Below are 21,495 nucleotides of genomic sequence, written 5' to 3'. Positions count from 1 at the left end.
AGTTGAAAATAAATATATCATCTCCAAATTTATTGGGTTTCGGATAACCCGAACTCGAAAAAACTCAAAAATTATATATTACTAAGGAAAGTATGATATCATTTTCGTTTCATTTTTCTCTAGCATTTCTATTTTTTCTTGTAATATTTCATTTCTTTTATGTTCAAAGATCCAATAGTATGTAAAGTAAAATTAGAAATTAAAAACAATGGACAGATGTTAAAAATTTCAATCTTAAATTGAATTACATTACTTCGGGACGGGTTCGGGTTAGGGTTCTTACTCTACCAAACCCGAACCCGAAAATTAAACTCGGGTAAAACCTAAATCCAAACCTAATCACATTGGATTTTCCCTGTTAATTTTGTGTTCAGTTCGAGCTAGTACCCATGGATTTGGTTTTCATTGTTATCCCTACATAGAAGTGATTAACTCCTTTACTCTGGAATCTTCATATGACCATAAGTTTAATTTTTGGATAATAGCATGTATTGCTAGAAGAGTGTAATAAAATTTATGTAATGTTAGGTTAAATATTTATATTATTTAGTATTCATTTATATTACATTAATCTAAGAGTAAATGAAAATCAAGAATGAATAGTAAATGATATATTGACAATATAAAAAACTCTTATACCTTAATATATACATATATTTCTCTTCCTTATTAAACCTTTGAGGATAGATATAAATTAGGGGCAATTTGTTTCCGGTAGTAGAAAAGGCCACTTTCTAACAATGTTATCCAAAAAACGATTTAATTACACTTAGAAAGTATTTTATATTTGGTTATAAATTTGTAAAGCATTTTTACTTTACAAAGTGATTTAAAGTTATTTGGGGTAATATTACAACAACAATTTCTCTTGTTGATAAATTATAATAGACATTAAAAATACTTCTCAAAATCATGTTTGGATAAAGAAAAATATTCTAAACCATGTTAAAAATGAGTAATGAAATTTAAAATCACTATATTTATAATTTTTAATTGACAATAATTTGAGTTAATAATTTATTCAAAAAACTTCAAAGTATAAAAATAAAGTATTAATCAAATGTGTTGTTTAAATGTGTATTAATTGGTTATACTATCATAACCTAAAAGATAAGTAGATAGTGTTAAAATGAGATCATATAATTTCTACTTAAAATAACTACTCTAGTTTGAAGAAGTTAGTTTACATGGACTTTATTAGTTTTTTGGTTTTCCATATGTATCATCATACTGGATCTGAGACTCGAACTTAAAATTTTGCTTAAGGGGAATCAAACATATATCACTTGAACCAACACCCCGACTTTATTAGTTGTTACAATATTAAACGTGCTTATTAGACTTTTAACTAGTATTTAAATAATTTGCCATTAATTTGCAAATATTTGAATTAATGGAAATTAGTGACTCACTTCACTTAAGATTTTATTTTTTCCTATTTAATCAATTCCCTAAAATTAACAAATGAAGGTCCAAACTATTTGTTAGAGATAAAACAGACTTTATCTCTTGATTATCAGATTCCTAAACCACTACACAAAGGACATGTTGTGAGAAAGTGAGTCAACTCCTAAATTTGCCCGCGGAAGAGTTAGCCCCCTATACCTGTGGATGTTTCCGGCTCGGACATGATTGTCTCCAGTGCGATGATAGACGTAAGAAACTAAAAAAAAATACTTATGTTTGATTTGATGTCTCAAAATTTCACTTTACAATTGGTATTTATAACCTTAAACTAACTTTTTGACCTCAAAGCATCACTAGCTTACGCTCTGATCCGAGTAGCATGGGGCACGTGGAATCCCGTGTGAATCAGCAAGGACCATCTTGCAAGACTAAATACTCCTGGGTGACCAATAGTGAAGTAGTACCATGAGGGAAGGGTGAAAAGAACCCATCGGGCTATTCCCACTATTGCAATCCCTTAAGGACATAGGTTGGCTTTTCTATGGCATGTGTTAAGTCACATGTAAATGTACAAAGGACATCTTAGCTAAATGAACGAAATATTTAACACAAAATACAGCATCTTAGTTGGATAATGGACATCTAAAATATTTGATTATATCATATACCGAAAAACTGATACAGATAAAAATAATTGTTATTATGATAAATGAAAACATTAATATAAATTATTGGATTGTTTTTGAATGATCAAAATTTAACATAAATGCATATAATTTAAGTTATGATGTGATTATTAACTAATTTTTAATTCTAACCATTCATGTATGTTTATATAACCCATAATTTTTTTGAGTTACTATGATATTGTGCCCTTCACTAACCAAACTCGATTATTTATACCATGGGATTTATAATTCAAATCATACCTTTCTTACATTTGCAGAGTATGTTTACTCTAAATTAAAATAAGAGACGCGTAAATAGTGTCCAAACCAATTTGCACAAAAACCATACTTTGTAACTACAATAAGAATCCTTTGTGTAGCTGAAATTTTACTATTTAAGGATTTACTACTATCCAAAAAATTAGATACATTATTTTACAACTTTTGTTCAGTTCATTTTAACCCTCAAGCAAATTTTAGGGCACGTTAAATCGTTATAATAGTTTGAGAGAAAAAATGTTATACACTAACAGTGTATGAGTTCTCTAGTAGTCTATAAAACATCATCGAACTTGACTTGTTGCACCAGGTCGGTATTCTCCAATTCCAAGCAAGTCCTGTAAAAGTAGGAACAATGAGTTGCATAAATGAACATTTATGTTGAACAATATCTTAGCTATTCATCCCAGAATACTGTAATAGTGGTCTAAGTGCCAGTGAAAGCCCTATTAACTAATCAAAACTTGCATAAATTTCTGTAAAGGTAAACACTAAGAAAAGCAGGAACTAAAGATCAGGGATCACTGTGTTGTGTTACTTGGTCCATCTTCATAAAACATAATAATCTAGAAGTGACGTGCACAAAAAAATTGGTTGTGGAATGATAGTGATTCAGCACATTTGTGCTGATCCAAGATTGGCATGAATCCTTTCAACTGAGCCAAAGATAGCCATGAGTATGAAGTTAGATTAAGCATAACCCCCCACTAAAAAGTATGAATAGAACACATTTTTCTCTTCACGACAAACTCTACCTATTAGCATATGTTATTATTATTGGCAGACTCCACAGTTCTATAGCTATCCGAAATACAAGACTGTGGAAGCTACCGATCCTCAAGTTGGGAGCAAGCAGCTAAATGAAACAGAAATTCACACCAAATGTTTGAAAACATAAAAACGGCGGCCTAATGCACGAGGCTCCCACCTAATGGAGTTTGGAGAGGGTAGATGTACGCAGCCTTACTATCGTAAATAAAAAATTGTTTCCAATATTTAAACACACAAGACAAGCAACCTTACCTTGTGCTAAATGTTTGAAAATATAATTCAGAAAAATTCAACATGACAAAAGATGGCATACCTGACAAGCTTTGTTTTTGGCTCTAGTCTCTGCTGTGCTTGGAATATCATGATTTGGTTTCTGAAATCTTTTCTCGCGACGCTCACAAGAGCCCCATCCATCTGAGAACCTGCCACCCCTGATTAAGACAAAAAAACAATTTAAAAAGTGGTAAAATTTAAAGTAGATATCATTTGAAGGGGAAATTAATTGAAGCTAATACACAGGAAACATACTGCATGTATGCACGAATCACAAACTCAGCACGCTGAACATTGCGATTGTCGTCAAACTCAATATTCTTGTCTCTGATTTCATAAGAGATATTGAAGAAACAGGATATCTTTCTCCAACCTATAAAAAGAACACATACTCCATCTTTCAACTACTATATCATTTTCACATATAAGAGAAGACAAGCTTGGTTTACCTGACTTTTTAATGAAAGGATTGCCTGAAATTAAAGTATAATCAGATTTCTCCAATATCTGTTAATTGAAGGGCACAACAAAGGATTGATTAGTGAATCCTAAGCTAGGAAGCAGGGATAGGGATACTTAAAATGAATACAACACAATACATATATGTTGGTATGGAAAAATTCAAAAAATAATTGAAAGATATATACAATCAAAATTTATCTAAAAACATGTTTTGAAAAATGCCACCATAAGAACTCTACTCTAGTATCTTCAGGGAATTGCATAAATTCTGTGGAATTTATGTCCAGAGGTTCTAGCGTATCAAAATTGTTCAACACTAAAATCCAAACTTGTCTGCTCGTATACCTCTGGTTACAAGGAATCAAGTTCCATGTTAGACACTTGACCATAGGTATTAGGACCTAATTATAGTAAATATCCAATTGACATTTAACACAAATACAAAAGATCAACTGTAATTGAATGGTGTGGTTGAATATAAGTACAAAAAGGTATCAACAAGGTGTTGGCCTTATTTAACTGGTGTCTCCCTTAAGATTCAATTGCTTAACATCTCAGCTCACTGTAATATGACCAGCCAATTAAGCCGGATGCAATTTTAAGGAAATAGTTACACTCTAACTAATAATGTAATTAGTTGGATTAGTAGCAGTCAAGTTGGTTCATGATAACAACAATCAAGTTTTAATCCCCTTAGGTTGGTCGGTTACATGTATCGAAAGACGTCATAATGTTCTATTATTTTTATTTAGTAAGAATAAATAAAAGACTGCCTATCAGCTTATGTAAGTTTGAGATTATACATAGTCGCCCGGTAGGTCCTAATCCCGGATAAAAGGGAAAGGTTAAGTTAGGGAGTCAATATCCAGAGTAAAACTTTGTCAAATATTTATGATATGGATCAAGTAAGTTCATTGGAATCATGGACAAATGCAGACGAATATATGAATCCATATCATATCATTCGATAAAGTTTTATGTTGTCTACCAGCTACCTAAACAATCTTCACATTTTATTCGGGCTTACGACTGTCTATCTATAAGATCAAGCAAGCACATACGGGGAGGCAAGGGACTATCCGGATGTGGATTTAAATTGTGATTGAGGTTAAGTTGATTTATGGTAATAATGAATAAATGCTGGGGAAATGCGGCTACCATTGTTGTTATGGACCGCAATTTAAAACTCAATATATAATCATAGTTCCATGATTCAAATCTTTGCTTTCATCACAGTTCCAGCAAATAGCATATTCAAGTAAAAAAAACTGAACAGAGTAAGGAATTAACTATAACAATTAAGTTACCGCCATAGCTGCATTCTGGTATTCCTTGAACAACGAAACCGAAGGAAACCTTCCAGATAAGCCATGACGCATACTACCACTCTCATTCTCCTCTTCATTCCTCCCAAAACATTGCGGCGATACCTCCGTCATGTAACTACTCAGCTCATGACCACCAAACTTTCCAATCTCCGGCGACAAGTACGCCTCCGGCGAAGAATAAACCTTAGCCGGAGCCGGCGGTGTTCTCTGCACGTTCCTGACCAGTGCAAGAGGACTGATTTCACCGGATGCCGAAAAAGAGTTAGTCCTGGCCACCTTCCTCGGCGGCCGGTATACAAATGGTTCGTGCACCACTTCGCCGCCGTCGCCGGAGTATGATCGGAATTTCGGCGGCGGAGGGGAGGGGTTTGAGACGGGAGAAGAGGATTGGTACTTGATGGCGAGGGTTTTGGTGGTGCACTTGGATGAGGAATGAGAGGCGGTGGCGGAGTCGATAACCGCCCATAAAGCGGCGTCGTCGAGGTCCTTGTCGTCGACGACGGGGTAAGACATTGTGAGAGAGTTAGGGTTTTGAATTCCGAAATTTGAGTGATTGAAGATTTGAGATTCAGATTTTGTTAGTGTGAAAGGAAAACGAGGGAATCGCATTTTGAATAGAACTTGTTCTAAACACAAGTAAACGACGTCGTAGAGTAATTATTTGAAGAAAAAAATCCTTTATTTTGGTAAATAATTAAGAGAATAAAATTTCTCCAAATACCATTAAATAATTTATCTCATTAAATTTATTAGGTATTTGACATATATCTTTATAATATATTTTAAAATGAAAACTTGTTGAATAAAGGAAAATAAGACACATATCAAACACCGAATGAATTTAAAGATGTAAATTATCTCATACAAAGAAATACTTTATTCTCAATAAATAATGATAATAAAATATCTCCTCATGTATCATATTTAACCATTTTTTATAAAAAAATCTAAAACAAAAAAAATATATTAAAATTTTAATGAGATAATTTATATTATTACTTACAAGATATTTTATTTTCTTTTAGTTAACTTAAAATGTATGATTTATTTCTCCCAGTAAAAATTGGATATCCAATAAGAGAATTACATCATTGAAGTTCTGAGATGTGAAATAATTTTACCTGTTGTATTCCTTGTACTCAATTGGAAATAATAGTAGTAACCTAAACATAATAATCTCCTACATCCAAAATAAGTGTTGGCAAGTTGCAACTAGTTTCACTAGAAATTTATCTCAATAAGTTATAAGAAAAAGTTGTATTAATTAATCGCGTAAGAGTTTTTCAAGCTATCATTATATCATTTATTATTTATTTTTAACTATCTTAAATAAAAGTAATGTAAATGAATAGTAAAATGTATATAAGTATTTACCACGCTAGTGCATAGATGTTCCACTCATAACAATATGATGGTATGTAAAAGTGAATATCAATCCTATCAATATAGAGTATAATGCATATTAGTGTGGAATAACTTCACCATGAAGCACTTGATGAGTATGGGATATAATACATATTCAATATGGTGATATGTATATTCTTAAAAATGTAGAATATTAATACATTTGGAATACACATATTAAATATGTAGATAAAATTCATAAAGTATAATGAAGATATAATGGTTCCTATGAAATTCTAAATATAGAACATATTTATGCAATTGTATCCATCTCTAATTAATGAAACTCTTCACCTACCAATAGCTGAAGAATGATTCAAAAAAGAGAGTAGAGAAAATTTCCCTAACGTCCTTGTGTTATAATGGGCACTAGAAGTTTGCATACAAATCAAACATGACTACACACAATTTGTATATTTTAAGTGATGAAAAGCAGAAAAAATGTGGTATGTGTCATTAACTTATGATAGAGATTACTTGTCTCAAACGGTGTCTCACTCTATTTCTCAAGTCAATTAGAGTGCTCAATTTTATTACTTTTTGCTTTTAAAAATTTTCTTTTATCCACGTGTCAATGTATGATTAGTTTGGGACAGAGAATGAGACACCGTTTGAGAAGTGATTCCCATCCATTAACTTAATCACTTATTTCTTCATGCATAACACATCATTGGATATCTCCATGATACAATATAAAAAATAAAATAAAAACAAGACACCTACTCTGAAGTAATGTATTACAAGATAGAAGCTTACTTTGGTAACAAGTACAATGGTTGAGAGAGTTACTTCTAACCAATAAGATGTTCCTTTCAGATGTTGTCATGTTCCAAACACAACAATGTTTCAAACAAACTATGAATCAGATTAGAACAATAAAATTTAGTTAAGGACTTTGACTTATACAAGAAGCAGGTCAAACAAACTTGAATGTCTTTGACACCACTCTTAAGTTGTTCTAACAACTCTTCTAGTTACAATACATCAATATGTTTAACTCAGCTTCTCTTTCAATAAGATAATGTTGCATCACCTAATCAAACAACAACATCATTTCACTCTTCTATATATAATGCACCATTTTGTCCAATTTCATCAAAACAAATCTTCACACACTGAATAAAACATGGGTGTTTCTTTTCTTTCATCACTTAAACTCCTAGCCCTTTTGGCAATAATTGATTTTTGCATGTTTGAGCTTGCACTAGCAGGCACAACTAGACACTACCATTTTGATGTACTTCCTTAAAAGACTAAGCACTCTTTTCATTGCTACATTTCCTTGGTTTTTTTTACTATTATGTTAACTCTGTATGTAATGGATTGAGGTTTACTAATGCAGATAAGGTACCAAAATGTGACGCGATTATGCCACACGAAGAGCGTGATAACAGTCAATGGTCAGTTTCCTGGGCCGCGTATCGTGGCTAGGGAAGGCGATCGTCTTATTATCAAAGTTGTTAACCATGTGAAAAACAACATCTCCATTCACTGGTAAGAACATTTTGGATAAAATTTCGCATTTCGGATAAAATTTGCATTTCGGATAAAACTAATTTGTGTTATAAACTTGTGAATCTTTAATGCAGGCATGGCATTAGACAACTTCAATCAGGGTGGGCTGATGGACCAGCATATGTGACACAATGCCCTATCCAAATAGGCCAAAGTTATGTTTACAATTACACAATTAAGGGTCAGAGAGGCACACTCTTTTGGCATGCTCACATATCTTGGTTAAGATCAACTATCTATGGTCCTCTCATCATTCTTCCCAAACATACTACTCAATATCCTTTTGCAAAACCTCATAAGGAAGTCCCCATCATATTTGGTAATGAATTTATTAAAGGGATGAACCTTAGTCTATCCTTTTCTTAATATGCATAAATAAACTGTTTGATTTTTTTTGTACTATCAAGGGTATCTCTTCACCCTTTTGGGTAAGGAACTAATCTCTTTCGGAGAGTGTGACTGCCTCTCCCAACAACTGTCACCAACAGGAATCGAAACTTTGACCTTTTGGTCATCCTAAAGATCTCGCAAAACCTTACACCACTAGATTAACACATTGTTAGTAAATAAACTATTGATTAACGTGACTAAGAAGTTGTCTATTCATTAGGTAATAAATGGTCAAAATGACTATTAGCATTATTTCATCATTCATATAGGAGCGATTATGTAATGTTCATTATGTTACTCAGCAGTTTTTTCTTTTTGAATTGTTGATGAATAAAAGTAAGTCTTCTACCGAAGACATTTCGTGCACTTTTGTTTTCTACATAATCGACAAAAACTAATCATACTTGGACATTAAAATTTTTAGGGGAGTGGTGGAATGCAGATACTGAGGCAGTCATAACCCAAGCCCTGCAAACTGGTGGAGGACCTAATGTCTCTGATGCCTATACAATTAATGGACTTCCAGGACCATTGTATAATTGCTCTGCCAAAGGTACCAAATACTAATAATCAATATAAAACTTAGTTTTATGAATACTTACCAGTACCTATATGATTGAACCAAATAATTGTTACATTACAAATGAAGCTATAAAGAAAGCATTTACTATTTTAAGTACTATCAATATGCATTTATTATATAAAATGGTTTCATGCTTTTCAGATACATATAAGCTGAAAGTGAAGCCTGGGAAAACTTACCTTCTGCGTTTGATCAATGCTGCACTCAATGATGAGCTATTCTTCAGCATTGCGAATCACACTCTCGAAGTCGTTGAAGCCGACGCAGTTTATGTAAAACCTTTTCTGACTAACACCATCCTCATTGCCCCTGGCCAAACCACTAATGTACTTCTCAAGACCAAAGCTCTCCATCCGAATGCCGCATTCTTAATGACTGCTAGACCATATGTTACTGGCCAAGGCACTTTTGATAACTCCACTGTTGCAGGTATACTGGAATATAAAGTTCCATCTAGGACTCACAATTCAGCTGCTTCGTCGAAAAATCTTCCACTTTTCCAACCTATTCTCCCGGCCCTCAATGACACTTCTTTCGCGACAAAATTCGTGAACAAGCTACGTAGTTTAGCAAGTGCCGAGTTTCCAGCTAATGTTCCTCAAACAGTTGATAAACACTTTCTCTTCACAGTAAGCCTTGGTACAAGTCCCTGCCAGAAAAACCAAACTTGTCAAGGACCTACTAATGGAACAAAGTTTGCAGCATCAGTGAATAATGTATCTTTCACACTTCCAACAACTGCACTTCTTCAATCACATTTCTTTGGTCAATCCAATGGAATTTATTCCTCTAACTTCCCTACTAGCCCCTTGGTTCCATTCAACTATACTGGCACCCCACCAAACAACACAATGGTGAGCAACGGAACGAAAGTCGTGGTTCTTCCATTCAACACAAGTGTGGAGCTTATCATGCAGGATACTAGCATTCTTGGTGCTGAAAGTCACCCTCTACATTTGCATGGCTTTAACTTCTTTGTAGTTGGCCAAGGTTTTGGTAACTTTGATCCAAATAAGGACCCTGCTAACTTCAATCTTGTTGATCCAGTTGAAAGGAACACAATTGGTGTTCCATCTGGTGGATGGGTTGCAATTCGATTCCTTGCAGATAATCCAGGTTAGTGAGATCAATGTATGATAATGCTTAGCAACTTTAGTACATAGTTAGTTTATCAGATCGGTTTATTCAAGTGTGAAATCTCACAATAGATATAAGGTATGAGTGAAAGAGTTTATAAGTAGAAAAGACCCATGAAACCATTGTCTTCAAGTTTTGTTCAAGACATGGTGTCTCACTTATGACTCTTCATTATTCTCATGCCCCGTAACAATGGAATTCCCTTGTGGTTGGAAACTCCTCAGTCGTAGTTAGGTCCAATAAGTGGCATCAGAGCCGATGGTTCGGTTGAGACATGATGGACTTAAAAGGGAGTGGACCGATAAGTGTGTGATATCCACATTTGAGCGGAGATTGTTGGGTTTATTCAAGTGTGAAGTCACACACATTAAACATAAGTTTGTAGTACCCACACTTAAAGTAGAGATTGTTGGGTTTATTTAAGTGTAAAGTCGCACATTGAACACGAGAGGATGAGTGAAAAAGTTTATAAGTGCAAAACGTTTATGAAACCATTGCCTTAAGGTTTTGGTTCAAGACATGTTATCTTACTTGTGACTCTTCACTCTTTCTATGTCTCATAACAATAGAAGTTTTCGGTGGTTCGAGACTCCCCGGTCACGGTCGAGTCCAACAACATCAAAATTAACATTAGTTTAAAAATGTTTTGAATGATGTTTAATTATGTGTATAGGGGTATGGTTCATGCATTGTCATTTGGAAGTGCACACTAGCTGGGGTTTGAGGATGGCATGGATTGTCTTAGATGGAAAGCTCCCAAATCAGAAGTTGTTGCCACCACCAGCTGATCTTCCCAAATGTTAACAAACTAAAAGATTAAATTGCTTCATTTTGTTTTCAACAATCATAACCTTACTTTTTTGTAATTCAATATTGGGCAATTGTTTTGATGGTGAGAAATGTATTATTTATACAATATACAAGATACATCAATAATAACAATCTATATGTGAGATTGTAATTCTTTCATTTGAATGAAAATTCTTTATTATTATAGGTACCATGTTGAGAGACACTCGATTGAGTATAATATGCTGCAAATTTTTATAAAAGAATTGCTAAATTTTACCATAAAATCAAAGAAACAAAAAGGATCAAAAGACAAACAAAAAATCAAAGATGTGGATTTTATTTATAAAAAAGAAAGAAAGATAATATAGAGTTGTAATTAGGCTTAAAATGATTGAAAATTTAAGCCATAAGAATGCATTGTAGAATAAAAAATGCTTCATGAAAATGCATGCTTTAAAGGGTTAATGCTTTTAGAATTCCAGCATATTCTTTTAAACGAATTCATGTCTTTACTATGTTAAAAATGAATTATGAATATATAGTTATGGTGATGAAACTACTAAAGATCATTAAAAGATAGAAGTGGAATGCACATTGTGAAGAAGCAAGCATTTATTGCAATGCTTGCAATGTTTTGCTATAAATAGAGGACCTTTCATCAGGAGAGTGATTCATAATGCAATAATAAGAATGATTGTCTTGTAATTTGAACACCATGGATTCAAATATTAGAATTAGCTTATATGCATGTAAAGATAAGATTGGATAGTATTAATGAAGGGAAAGTGAAGGTTTGAGAGTTATGAAATATATTGTAAAATGTCTTTGAAGTTTTCCTTTTCTATACATTTTTCTCCAAAACTTAACTCACAAACAATTTAGCGAAAACCGTTTATTGTTAATTTCTTACATGTGTGTTTTCCCTTATCATTATTTGGAGGTTTTCCACCTTAAATATTGTATATATAACCCCCTTCACTTTCACAGCTATCACTGTAGTATTCTTTTTCACAAAATGGTGGAGGTATAATTTTCTTCATCTTCTTACAACCAAGTAACTTTTGAGTTTTGATGCCATTTTCAACTACAACCTCTGTCATTATTCACTACATGCATGTGCTTACCAAATAGTTCACTTCCAAATATACATAGAGTAATACAATATAGTATTATTAATACCATACCGGTCACTAAAGTGGTTAGAGTAATGGTATAATAGTTCAATTGGTGGTTTACTAATTAAACCGTATACCGGCACAATTGGATATACATGTATAATATATTAACATTAATGTTGAAATATCAATAAAAAACCAATAATTTTTTTATTTACATTAAAAAATTAATTTTAAATAAAAACCGGCCAATATAACCAATTTTAATCGCTATAATTGCATATCCGATATAATTATTGTACCATACTAATATTGGGATCGGCTTAAGTTGAACAGGATGTCATTAACCAGTTTTTATAATACTGATACAATGTAATACTTATTTATCATGTCACATTAACATTGATGACAATAATTAGGTGAGATGACACTTACTTTCTCACATACTCAATACTTTTGGGACACTTTTCATATTTATGATATAAAATATGAGATTTTGTATTCTAACCTTCAAAAGTGTCCGCATATGTTATGGAGTATCAATGATGAAATATGAATCATCTATACCAAAATAATTATATTCATCTATTCTCAACCAATTAAATACTATCTTGTATAATATTGTTAATTTAATAATTAGTTTGATATTTATTTGATATATATTTATCAAAATCTTATTGATGATAATGAGTTAGACATATGGAAAATGGATAAAAGATCTCAATTCCATATAATGGGGCTGAATGCATTAAGAAACAGCAATTACCTTTTCATTCACTCAAAATGTTGCAAGTTAAAAAAATAAGAAAAAAATGATTTACTTGAGATTGATGAACAAAGGACAACCAATAGTACACATTAAATACACTTTAAAATATATAATATGATGATGGGACCATATAGTATAAATACAATTTACCAGTTTCACAAGTTCTTTATATTTATAAGTTGAGCATATATTAACCAATGCATTATTTGATAACTAAACTAATGAAAGTGTACTAGAGATAACAACTCGTGGTTGCAGAAAACATTCATAAATAAGTGATAGATTCATTATATATGGTGTTCTTGGATAAAATAATCTAAGACATACAAAGTACCCCTAGGAATTGTACCATAAAATGTTGAAACTTTTATCATGCTTAATTTCACATGTGTTGCAACCAAATGTCCTACGTGCAAGACTAAGTACTCTTGGTACGTAGTTGGTATAAATTCAAGCATGGCTTACAAAGAGAACAAACATCTGATGTCTCAAATCACGTCTCATATACTATTTCTCGTCAATGATAATGAAGCAAAATTTGTTTTCATTAGTGTGTAACAACGTATAAGACATGATATGAGATACTAGATTTTTGTTCATCCATGAAAGCATATTATATATGGAACAATTTCCTTAATTAAGTTAAGATAAAGGTTAATTTTATTAAGTAATAGGGTATTAATTAACATCACATGTCACATGAAGATGGTTGATGTGTAGTGGTGCAGTCTTCTTTGGTCCTGATAGTTGTGAGTGGAAAGAGATCAAGAGTCTTGAGAAGTCTAGTGCAACATGATGATGGTTGTTTATTAGCATCCATTAATGTCCAACCATTGTTGCAAAATGTTATATCTTTCTTCTCCACCAAACTTTGTGGATTATACACACCCCATTTGAAATTCATGTCCCTTTGTAATGTGTTTGCAATTCCACCCTGATAATGTGAAAAATTAACATAGTAAAGAAAAAAAGTAAACTTCATTTTCCCCCCAAGTTCCATAATATGTATAAAGACAAAGCAAGACTTGCATGGACATGTGTTTAATGAATACGTTACGACAGAATTCACATTTAACAACGCACATTCAATAACATTCGTGTGTAGAACGCTGTTAAATAATAGGTAAAAGGAAATCAACAACGTTCAGCAAACGCTCTTAAATATGATAAGCGGATATACATTTAAGAGTATTAACTTGCTTCAGTTAGCACTGTTGTAACTCTTGTTAAAGTTACTCCAATAAAATGTAATAAATTGAAGCCCTTGTTGAAGTTTACTTCATTAAACCATGCATGCAAGTCTTGCTATATACAACAGCCCTAGATGCTAATTGAGCTAACAAATCCCATGCATCCAAGAATCAAAATACTGAGAGGAATCACTAGAAAAATGACACAAGTAACTGAAGAAAAACACATAACTAGCTAGATGCATGGTTGGAAATTGTAAAAGGAATATTATATTACCTGAAAAAGCAAGCTACTTGAGTTAAAAAGGGAAAACTCTTTTGGAGTAAAGCAATTAGGGAAACCAAAGTTACCAACAAAATGGTCACTGATATCATGATTGAATTGGTAATGCTGCTGAATCTGTAGTTGTTGCTGTAGCTGAAGTTGCATGTTCAGTTTTCTCCTTAGCTTTTGTCTATCCCTAGCTTTGTGATTCTGAAACCAATAGAACACATTTTTTCCTTCTATTCTTCCATAGAAAGAAAGGTGAGTAGTTATTTGCTGAATTTGTGAAGCACTAGGAGTTCTAATTCCACTCCTGTATAGTTCCTCCAAGATCATGAGTTGTTCAGTGGTAGGGCTCCATCTTGATGAACCTGCTTGGGACATTTTACTCTCTTTTTTTCTCTCTTAAGGGTTTGAATTGTTATTGAGACAATGAAGAGGGTTAAAAGGGTATATAAATAGAGAGGGACATAGAGAAAGATACAGTGAAGTGGAGTAGGAAGAGACAAAAAGGAAGGAGATTGAGAAGGCACAAAAAGGTGAATTGGATAGGTAAAAAGTACTAGCCTCATGCTCATGTTCCTTTTAGAGGGAGCATTCAAGTGAGGTTTCACTCCATGTACATGTATATATAATATAGTTACATAATTTTCTCATTTGTAATTTACTTATTATGTATAGAATTCATCATACAACATACTATGTAGTAGGTTGATCATTAAGAAAATCTCATAAAATTATATAAAAAGTGAAGAAAAGCACTCAAATAAATAATTATGCACATGTACATAATTCTCTCATTTATCTTATGTATCACGTATCAAATCCACCATATTATATATAGTGGGTTCGTCGTAAATAAAATATCATAAAATTAATGTAAAAAGTGACAAGCTGTATATCCAAATAAATGAACAACTGAGATAGAGTAAAAGAGAATATGTAATGAGATGAATGAATCAAGAAAAGTGAGTGTGGGGTGTACTAGTCATGATGACCTTATTATTAACTTTTCTTAACAGAATGAATCAGATACTCTCAAAGTAAGTCTAATTCAGAACCAGATTGTGGTCCTGTTATCAAAAAGGCACATTGTCCCTTGATATAAGTACCTCTAATTGTAATGACATATGATATTTGTATGATGAACTGATAAAACACTTTCAAACAAATAATGGTATGAATTTTTATATACATTATTCCTGTCATTATAACTCAACTATTTTAGGTATTTATTTGCACTAGGCTCATCCGTTTGAAGCATAATTTTATATAATAAAATACCTTGCCTAATAATCAGTGTTTTGATCATGTCATGCAAATATGAAATATAATAAAAATATATTGAATTGAAAGACCAGCTTTACTATTCAGCACCATTTTTATGGTCATCGCTGCATAATATATTGATTATCACATAGTATGTGCTAATCACATAATATAGTGGTTATCAATGTCATCTTTAATTTATCATCTATTATACATTATCACTAATCATTAAAATTCAGTCAATAATCTCTATATCTCAATAATAAATTAGTCTTTAGTTGTCTATTTGTAAGCTGGGTTTTAGCCCATATTTGGTATAGATTAAATTTTGTAGATTATGCTTATTTTTTAAAAAATAAGTTGAAAATATAAATTGTGTATGTTTGGTAATCAAATGAAATTATAAACTCAACCTTTTTAAAAAAAAAAAGTCAAACTCTAAAATTATGAGTTGGCTTATTTTTTGTTAGTTTTTTTTTTCAATTTTTTCATTTCTCATTTTACCACATCATAACTTTATTTCTTTTATCTTTTTTACTCTTCCACCAAACACCTTAACTCTTCACATCATCACCATAACTTATTAAAACTTTTGTATAAATTTGACATTTGTGTATTATTTATTTTGTAAATTGTGTAATTTAAGATTAACAACTTCTATTTATTTGTGTGTCATGTTATTTTTTAATGTTGATATTGATTTTTATATTGTATCTTATTTTAATATATTGTTTAGTCTTTGTTATGCAATATTAAAAATTTAAAATTTTATTGTAAAAATACATGTGATGGTAAATATTAAAAATGGTGTAAAATATAACCAAAATAATCACACCATAAACAAATAACCTCACACTCTTTTATGTAATTTACTGTGTAAAAAATAATCTTTCTACATTACCCAAACAAAATAGATTAGTTTATATTCAGTTTTCAGTTAAGGTACTCAAACATAAACAAATTATAATGTTAATAGATTATAATCTCACAGTTTATAAACTGAAACTAAAAACACAATCTATACCAAATGTACGCTTAGAGGGAGAAAATGGATAAAGATATGTTGTCCTAAACAATATCTCGTACCAATGAAAACATGTGACACTAATTAAAAAATTAAATATTCATTATTATGTTTTCCTGTTTTTGCTTTAATATCATTAATGTAGGACATGATTTGTAATACAGTTTGAGACAGCGTATTCTTGTCGAAAAAAGAGCAAAAGAAAGAAATTCAAATTCATATCATAAATGTATTTTATGGATGTTAAGTATGAAAATTAATGAAGTGATGTAAGCATGAGCAATTGAAGTGAATTAATAAAGGCAAACAAATATTGGCATGATGAAGACACTGTAATGAACAAAGGTAGGAAATGTGAGAGTTGGCAAAATGGAAAGTGTTTTCATTGTCACAGAATGGGGTCTTGTGGCTATTCATATGCATGACATTGTCCTGAGTTGTTGCTGACAACTTCAATTGAAGTGAATTAGAATCCATAAAAGCATGTACCAGTGTTCAATGCTTTGTCTCTTTCATCTCTGGACAAGAATCTGTTGTCTCAAATCCTGTCCCAAACTCTGTCCTAGACCAATTCTATTATACCATGTCAGTTAAAAAAAATTAAAATATTCGTAACTTTATCAATTTTACTTCATTATGATTGGCCAAGAACATGATTGGGGATAGCAGATCCCCATCCCATCTCTCTCAACTTTCCCTCTTCATCTCAACCCTTCATTTTCTACCTCACTCATGTCATCAAATTCTCTTCCATTGCATTTCCTCTTTCTCTTTCTAACTTGCTGAGGGGAGTGAAGTGAAGTCAACCACATATCTTCTACCATAAGGAGTAATAGTTTTTTAGGGTGGATCCACTTATTCTAATAGTTAAAATCTACTTAATAATTCAAATCATTGAATTATACTATAAAATGAATGATCAAGATATGGAATATTATTTATTATTTATATTTAATTATTTATTGACGTTCAAATATAAGTAATACAAGTGAACGATAGTTGACGATGTACTAACTGTATATAATTATTTGTGCTAAGTTGTTTTGGTGTTATCTTCTTATTTTATCTAAGTAAAATGATACGATTGTTGCTTAATGAACTTGAGATCGCATATTTAAATATTGAAAAAGTATTTTTACGACTATGTACATTTATCTTCCCCGTACCTCGCCAAGTGAGAGGCTAGTACTCAGCTTATTTTACATCTGTTTTCTATGAGTTACAACTTCCTTTATATATATAACTCAAACTCAGCCTAAAGAAAAGCATATACTTATCACATGATATTTCATGTTATTGTTTACACATTTCGTTACTTGTTACAGAGGTTGTACCTTGATGTTATGAAATGTCAATATTTTTTGTAGGTTGAATATTAACTTTTGCTATTAAAGCTTGACTGAAGCTATACAGTATTATCTCAAAAAGTTATAATAAATCTCTCACCAAACAGAAAAAATGTCATAATAAACCAAGAACGTGGGCTATTAAATCTTCGATGAACTTTGAGAATGATTGATTCAAAGTATGTAACGCTGTATAATTAAGTGTATCTCTATGATTTTAAATTTTAAATATGAACACATTAGAAATGTAGAATGGTTATACAAAACTCTTTGTCTCTCAAAAGTTGATAAAGTATCGTAGTATCTATCATTAGATCATCTACTATGTTGAAATTTATAGGCAATCTATAAAATCAACATACACATTTATTTTACCGGGAAAATTAAATAAAATTGCACCAATCATTAGATCATTTAGTATGTTATAATTTTTATACATTCTATAAGATTAAGTTTAGATGTAGTAAAATTATTCATAAATCAATTATCCATTCAAATCTGCGACAAATTTAGCACGTTCGATTCATTCATCAAGTTACTATTTTTTGTAAATAAATAGAATATAGTTGATAGATTTAATAATTGATTGATTTAAATCCAACATAAATAATAAATAACCACTTGGGTTAATGAAAGATATTTACTTGTACATTCATTTAGATAATTATTAAAAAAGTTATTATTCACAACATATAGATTATCGATAAAGTGATATTTTTAAATGCTACTTTTGTTTCAATTTTAAAAAATGGCTTATTCGATGCATTAAAACGAATTATCGAATTGATTAAAATTCATGCATTAAGTTATGTCATGGATGACTTGAATAATTTTAAGTATAATTTAATGAATCTAAAATGGATTAGGGGATAATTTTTCATTCAATAATCATATTGTTATTCTAATTTTATTCAACCAAATGTGATTTCATTGCAATTATAAATATCAGAAGTTAATGGATTTGTGATAGCAATGGAAGTGAAACTATTGCAATTCTAACTTTCTTTAAAACTCTTCATTAAAATTACAATTTTAAGAAAATAAAAAACAAATAATTCTAATTTTATGTTTGATTAGTTGTTGATAGATAGAATTGAGTATAATAATTGAGAAAAAGATGTATACACCGATACCGATAGTGTAAGAGTTTTTTACACTGTCACTTCGTTATCTACCATTCATTTTCAATTATGTTTGATTTTTCACAAAAAATAATCCAAATGATGGTGGATGATGCACTGATTGTGCATAATTCTTTACAGTGTATCAATATTACACTCATAATAATTTCAGTTTGGAATTGCTTTTACTAAAACTTTCAAAACTTTGACAAAAGTTAAAATTACATCATAAATTTAAAATAATAAAAAAAAAAAATTTTAAACTTCAAGTTTGTAGGTCAAATTTAGAAAACTTTTTCAAATGAGAAATAGAAGATGTGGGATAACCATTTCATTTTCCTTACCCGATGAAAAATCTTATATCCTTCTAATAGATTAATGTAAGAAATAATCCTCCTAATAAAACAACAGCATGAATCACATTTTATCTCATGTAGAGCTTATATGTGTCACTTAAAGTGTCACATGTCTAGTCATCAATGTTAGAAAGATTCTAAGACATATAAGGTTACACTAATATTAGTTTTGTGCCAAAAGCCCAAAACAATTAGGACATCTTGTCATGCATGTTATCACATAATCAAAACAGTTTGGAGGACCCATAAGGTTCATCTCTATATGAATGTAAGTTGGTTGTAGACACCATGCATCACAAGTTCACACACCACAAGATCTAGCTTCCACATAGGGGTAAACATAGGTCAAATTGAGACGGATAATGTTTATTCCTTACTCGAAGCTAACCCAGCCCTGCAAGTCGACTGAGTCAATATTTGAAGTTGAATCCCACGTAGACCCAATTAAATATAATATATACAACTTTTAAATAAAGACTTCTCAATATTATTTATTATTATGAATATGTAATTTGACATAGGAAATGATATATGTATATACTTTGAATCATATATATATATTATAAAAAAATAAAGAATCAATGATACTATCAACTAAAGAGATGTCATTACTTTGTGTATAATTGAATAGATATACATACAAACATGATTAGTGAATAACTATGGGACGAGTCCGGGCTGAGTCATACTTGTTCTATACCCATCCTTAAATATTGAACATATTTGATTTTTAAATCCAAATTCAACCTTAGATCCGATGAGACCCGACCCTATTCAGACATGACCATGATCAGGCCAAATTGGGTGAACGAATAGGGTTGGCTCCTACTCACCCGTAACATATATGTAATATGATACATCTTATAACAATTTGTTTGGTGTGAATGTTGGAACCCATCATCACATGTGTCCTGATTTAAATAATTTATTTCCTCTAACAATTAAAATCATTATATGTGTTCTATTATATTAAAATATTTTTAAAACTAAATAAAAATAGTACATATATTATACATTTGTTGACGGGATGAAATAAATTATCTCTTAATATAATAAGATATTTTATTTCCATAAAAAAATGGCTACTATTGCAACCTATCTTCATATCTCTGCCAATGTACTCCAACTACTTGTACATTACCCACATGTAACTACCCTTCCCATCAATCACTTAAATCACTATTTGTACATGCTACTGCTACTTCATTGTGTAACATTATGAGTGACCCGTCAAATCAACTCCATGGGTATGATTTAAATTAGGCTATGGTGTCGGAATACTCATTAGTGCAATAATCAAATGAAAAACAAAGCACGGAAAGGAGAGACATTGTTGACTACCTATGTGCACTACTTGCCTTTCACTAGACCTTCCAATATAGAATAAGAATAAGAGCAATAATATAAAAACGGTATCATATTGGCTGGTCGATTGGAAAACTGGTGAACCAGACTCCTAATCAGTATGGTACAAATATTGAACCGGTCAAATATTAAAATTGGTTAAAAATCAATCAAAACTGGTCAAAATTGGTGAACCGTCCGGTTTATATACATATTTTTTATATAAAAAAGACTTAAAAACTCATTACAAGGTGGCTCATCTTTCCAACATTCATTCAACACTTCAAGGCACATGTTTCCAATGCATACTTAGATTGCACAATTTAGTTCCTAACATTCGTGTGTAATCTTATTGACATTTGTGTAATTTTGGAGTATTGTCTGAAGATAAGATTTGGTGTAAAAATATAATCTCGATATTAGACAACTTTGACTCGTTGGTGTTAAATGTTAAAACTCCAAATTTATTTGTTTTGTATAATGAGTTGTGAACTTGTGTCATTTATTTATATTTTGCGGTTGTTAAGTGATACTTTTGGATTGATATATGTTTTGTGATTTAGACTTTGAATTTGTTAAAGACTTAAAGTTGTTTGTTTATGTGAATTTTGAGTAAATTATGAATATGAATTATAAATTATGAATATGAATATATATATAAATATAAGCAGGTATGTCCGGTTTAAC

General features: G+C 31.2%; 3 protein-coding genes across 3 annotated transcripts; 1 reads left to right on the top strand and 2 right to left on the bottom strand.

Annotated features, from left to right (window-relative positions):
* LOC109359284 lies at positions 2,447-5,833 on the bottom strand. The gene is made up of 5 exons (XM_019603894.1): positions 5,168-5,833; positions 3,848-3,905; positions 3,654-3,771; positions 3,439-3,556; positions 2,447-2,692 (listed from the first exon to the last, which is right to left on the bottom strand). The coding sequence occupies exons 1-5, from the start codon at positions 5,795-5,797 to the stop codon at positions 2,639-2,641; spliced, it is 978 nt and encodes a 325-aa protein (XP_019459439.1). The 5' UTR covers positions 5,798-5,833; the 3' UTR covers positions 2,447-2,638.
* On the top strand, positions 7,694-11,213 carry LOC109359040 (laccase-17-like). Its single transcript, XM_019603549.1, has 6 exons — positions 7,694-7,829; positions 7,935-8,086; positions 8,182-8,426; positions 8,922-9,050; positions 9,222-10,196; positions 10,891-11,213. The coding sequence occupies exons 1-6, from the start codon at positions 7,719-7,721 to the stop codon at positions 11,019-11,021; spliced, it is 1,743 nt and encodes a 580-aa protein (XP_019459094.1). The 5' UTR covers positions 7,694-7,718; the 3' UTR covers positions 11,022-11,213.
* On the bottom strand, positions 13,536-14,874 carry LOC109360114 (WUSCHEL-related homeobox 3-like). The gene is made up of 2 exons (XM_019604846.1): positions 14,361-14,874; positions 13,536-13,827 (listed from the first exon to the last, which is right to left on the bottom strand). Exons 1-2 carry the CDS (start codon positions 14,730-14,732, stop codon positions 13,582-13,584), a joined length of 618 nt encoding a protein of 205 aa, XP_019460391.1. The 5' UTR covers positions 14,733-14,874; the 3' UTR covers positions 13,536-13,581.

Source organism: Lupinus angustifolius, chromosome LG11, assembly GCF_001865875.1.
Source record: "Lupinus angustifolius cultivar Tanjil chromosome LG11, LupAngTanjil_v1.0, whole genome shotgun sequence".
NCBI lineage: Eukaryota > Viridiplantae > Streptophyta > Magnoliopsida > Fabales > Fabaceae > Lupinus > Lupinus angustifolius.
This window is presented reverse-complemented; position numbering and strand designations above follow the sequence as displayed.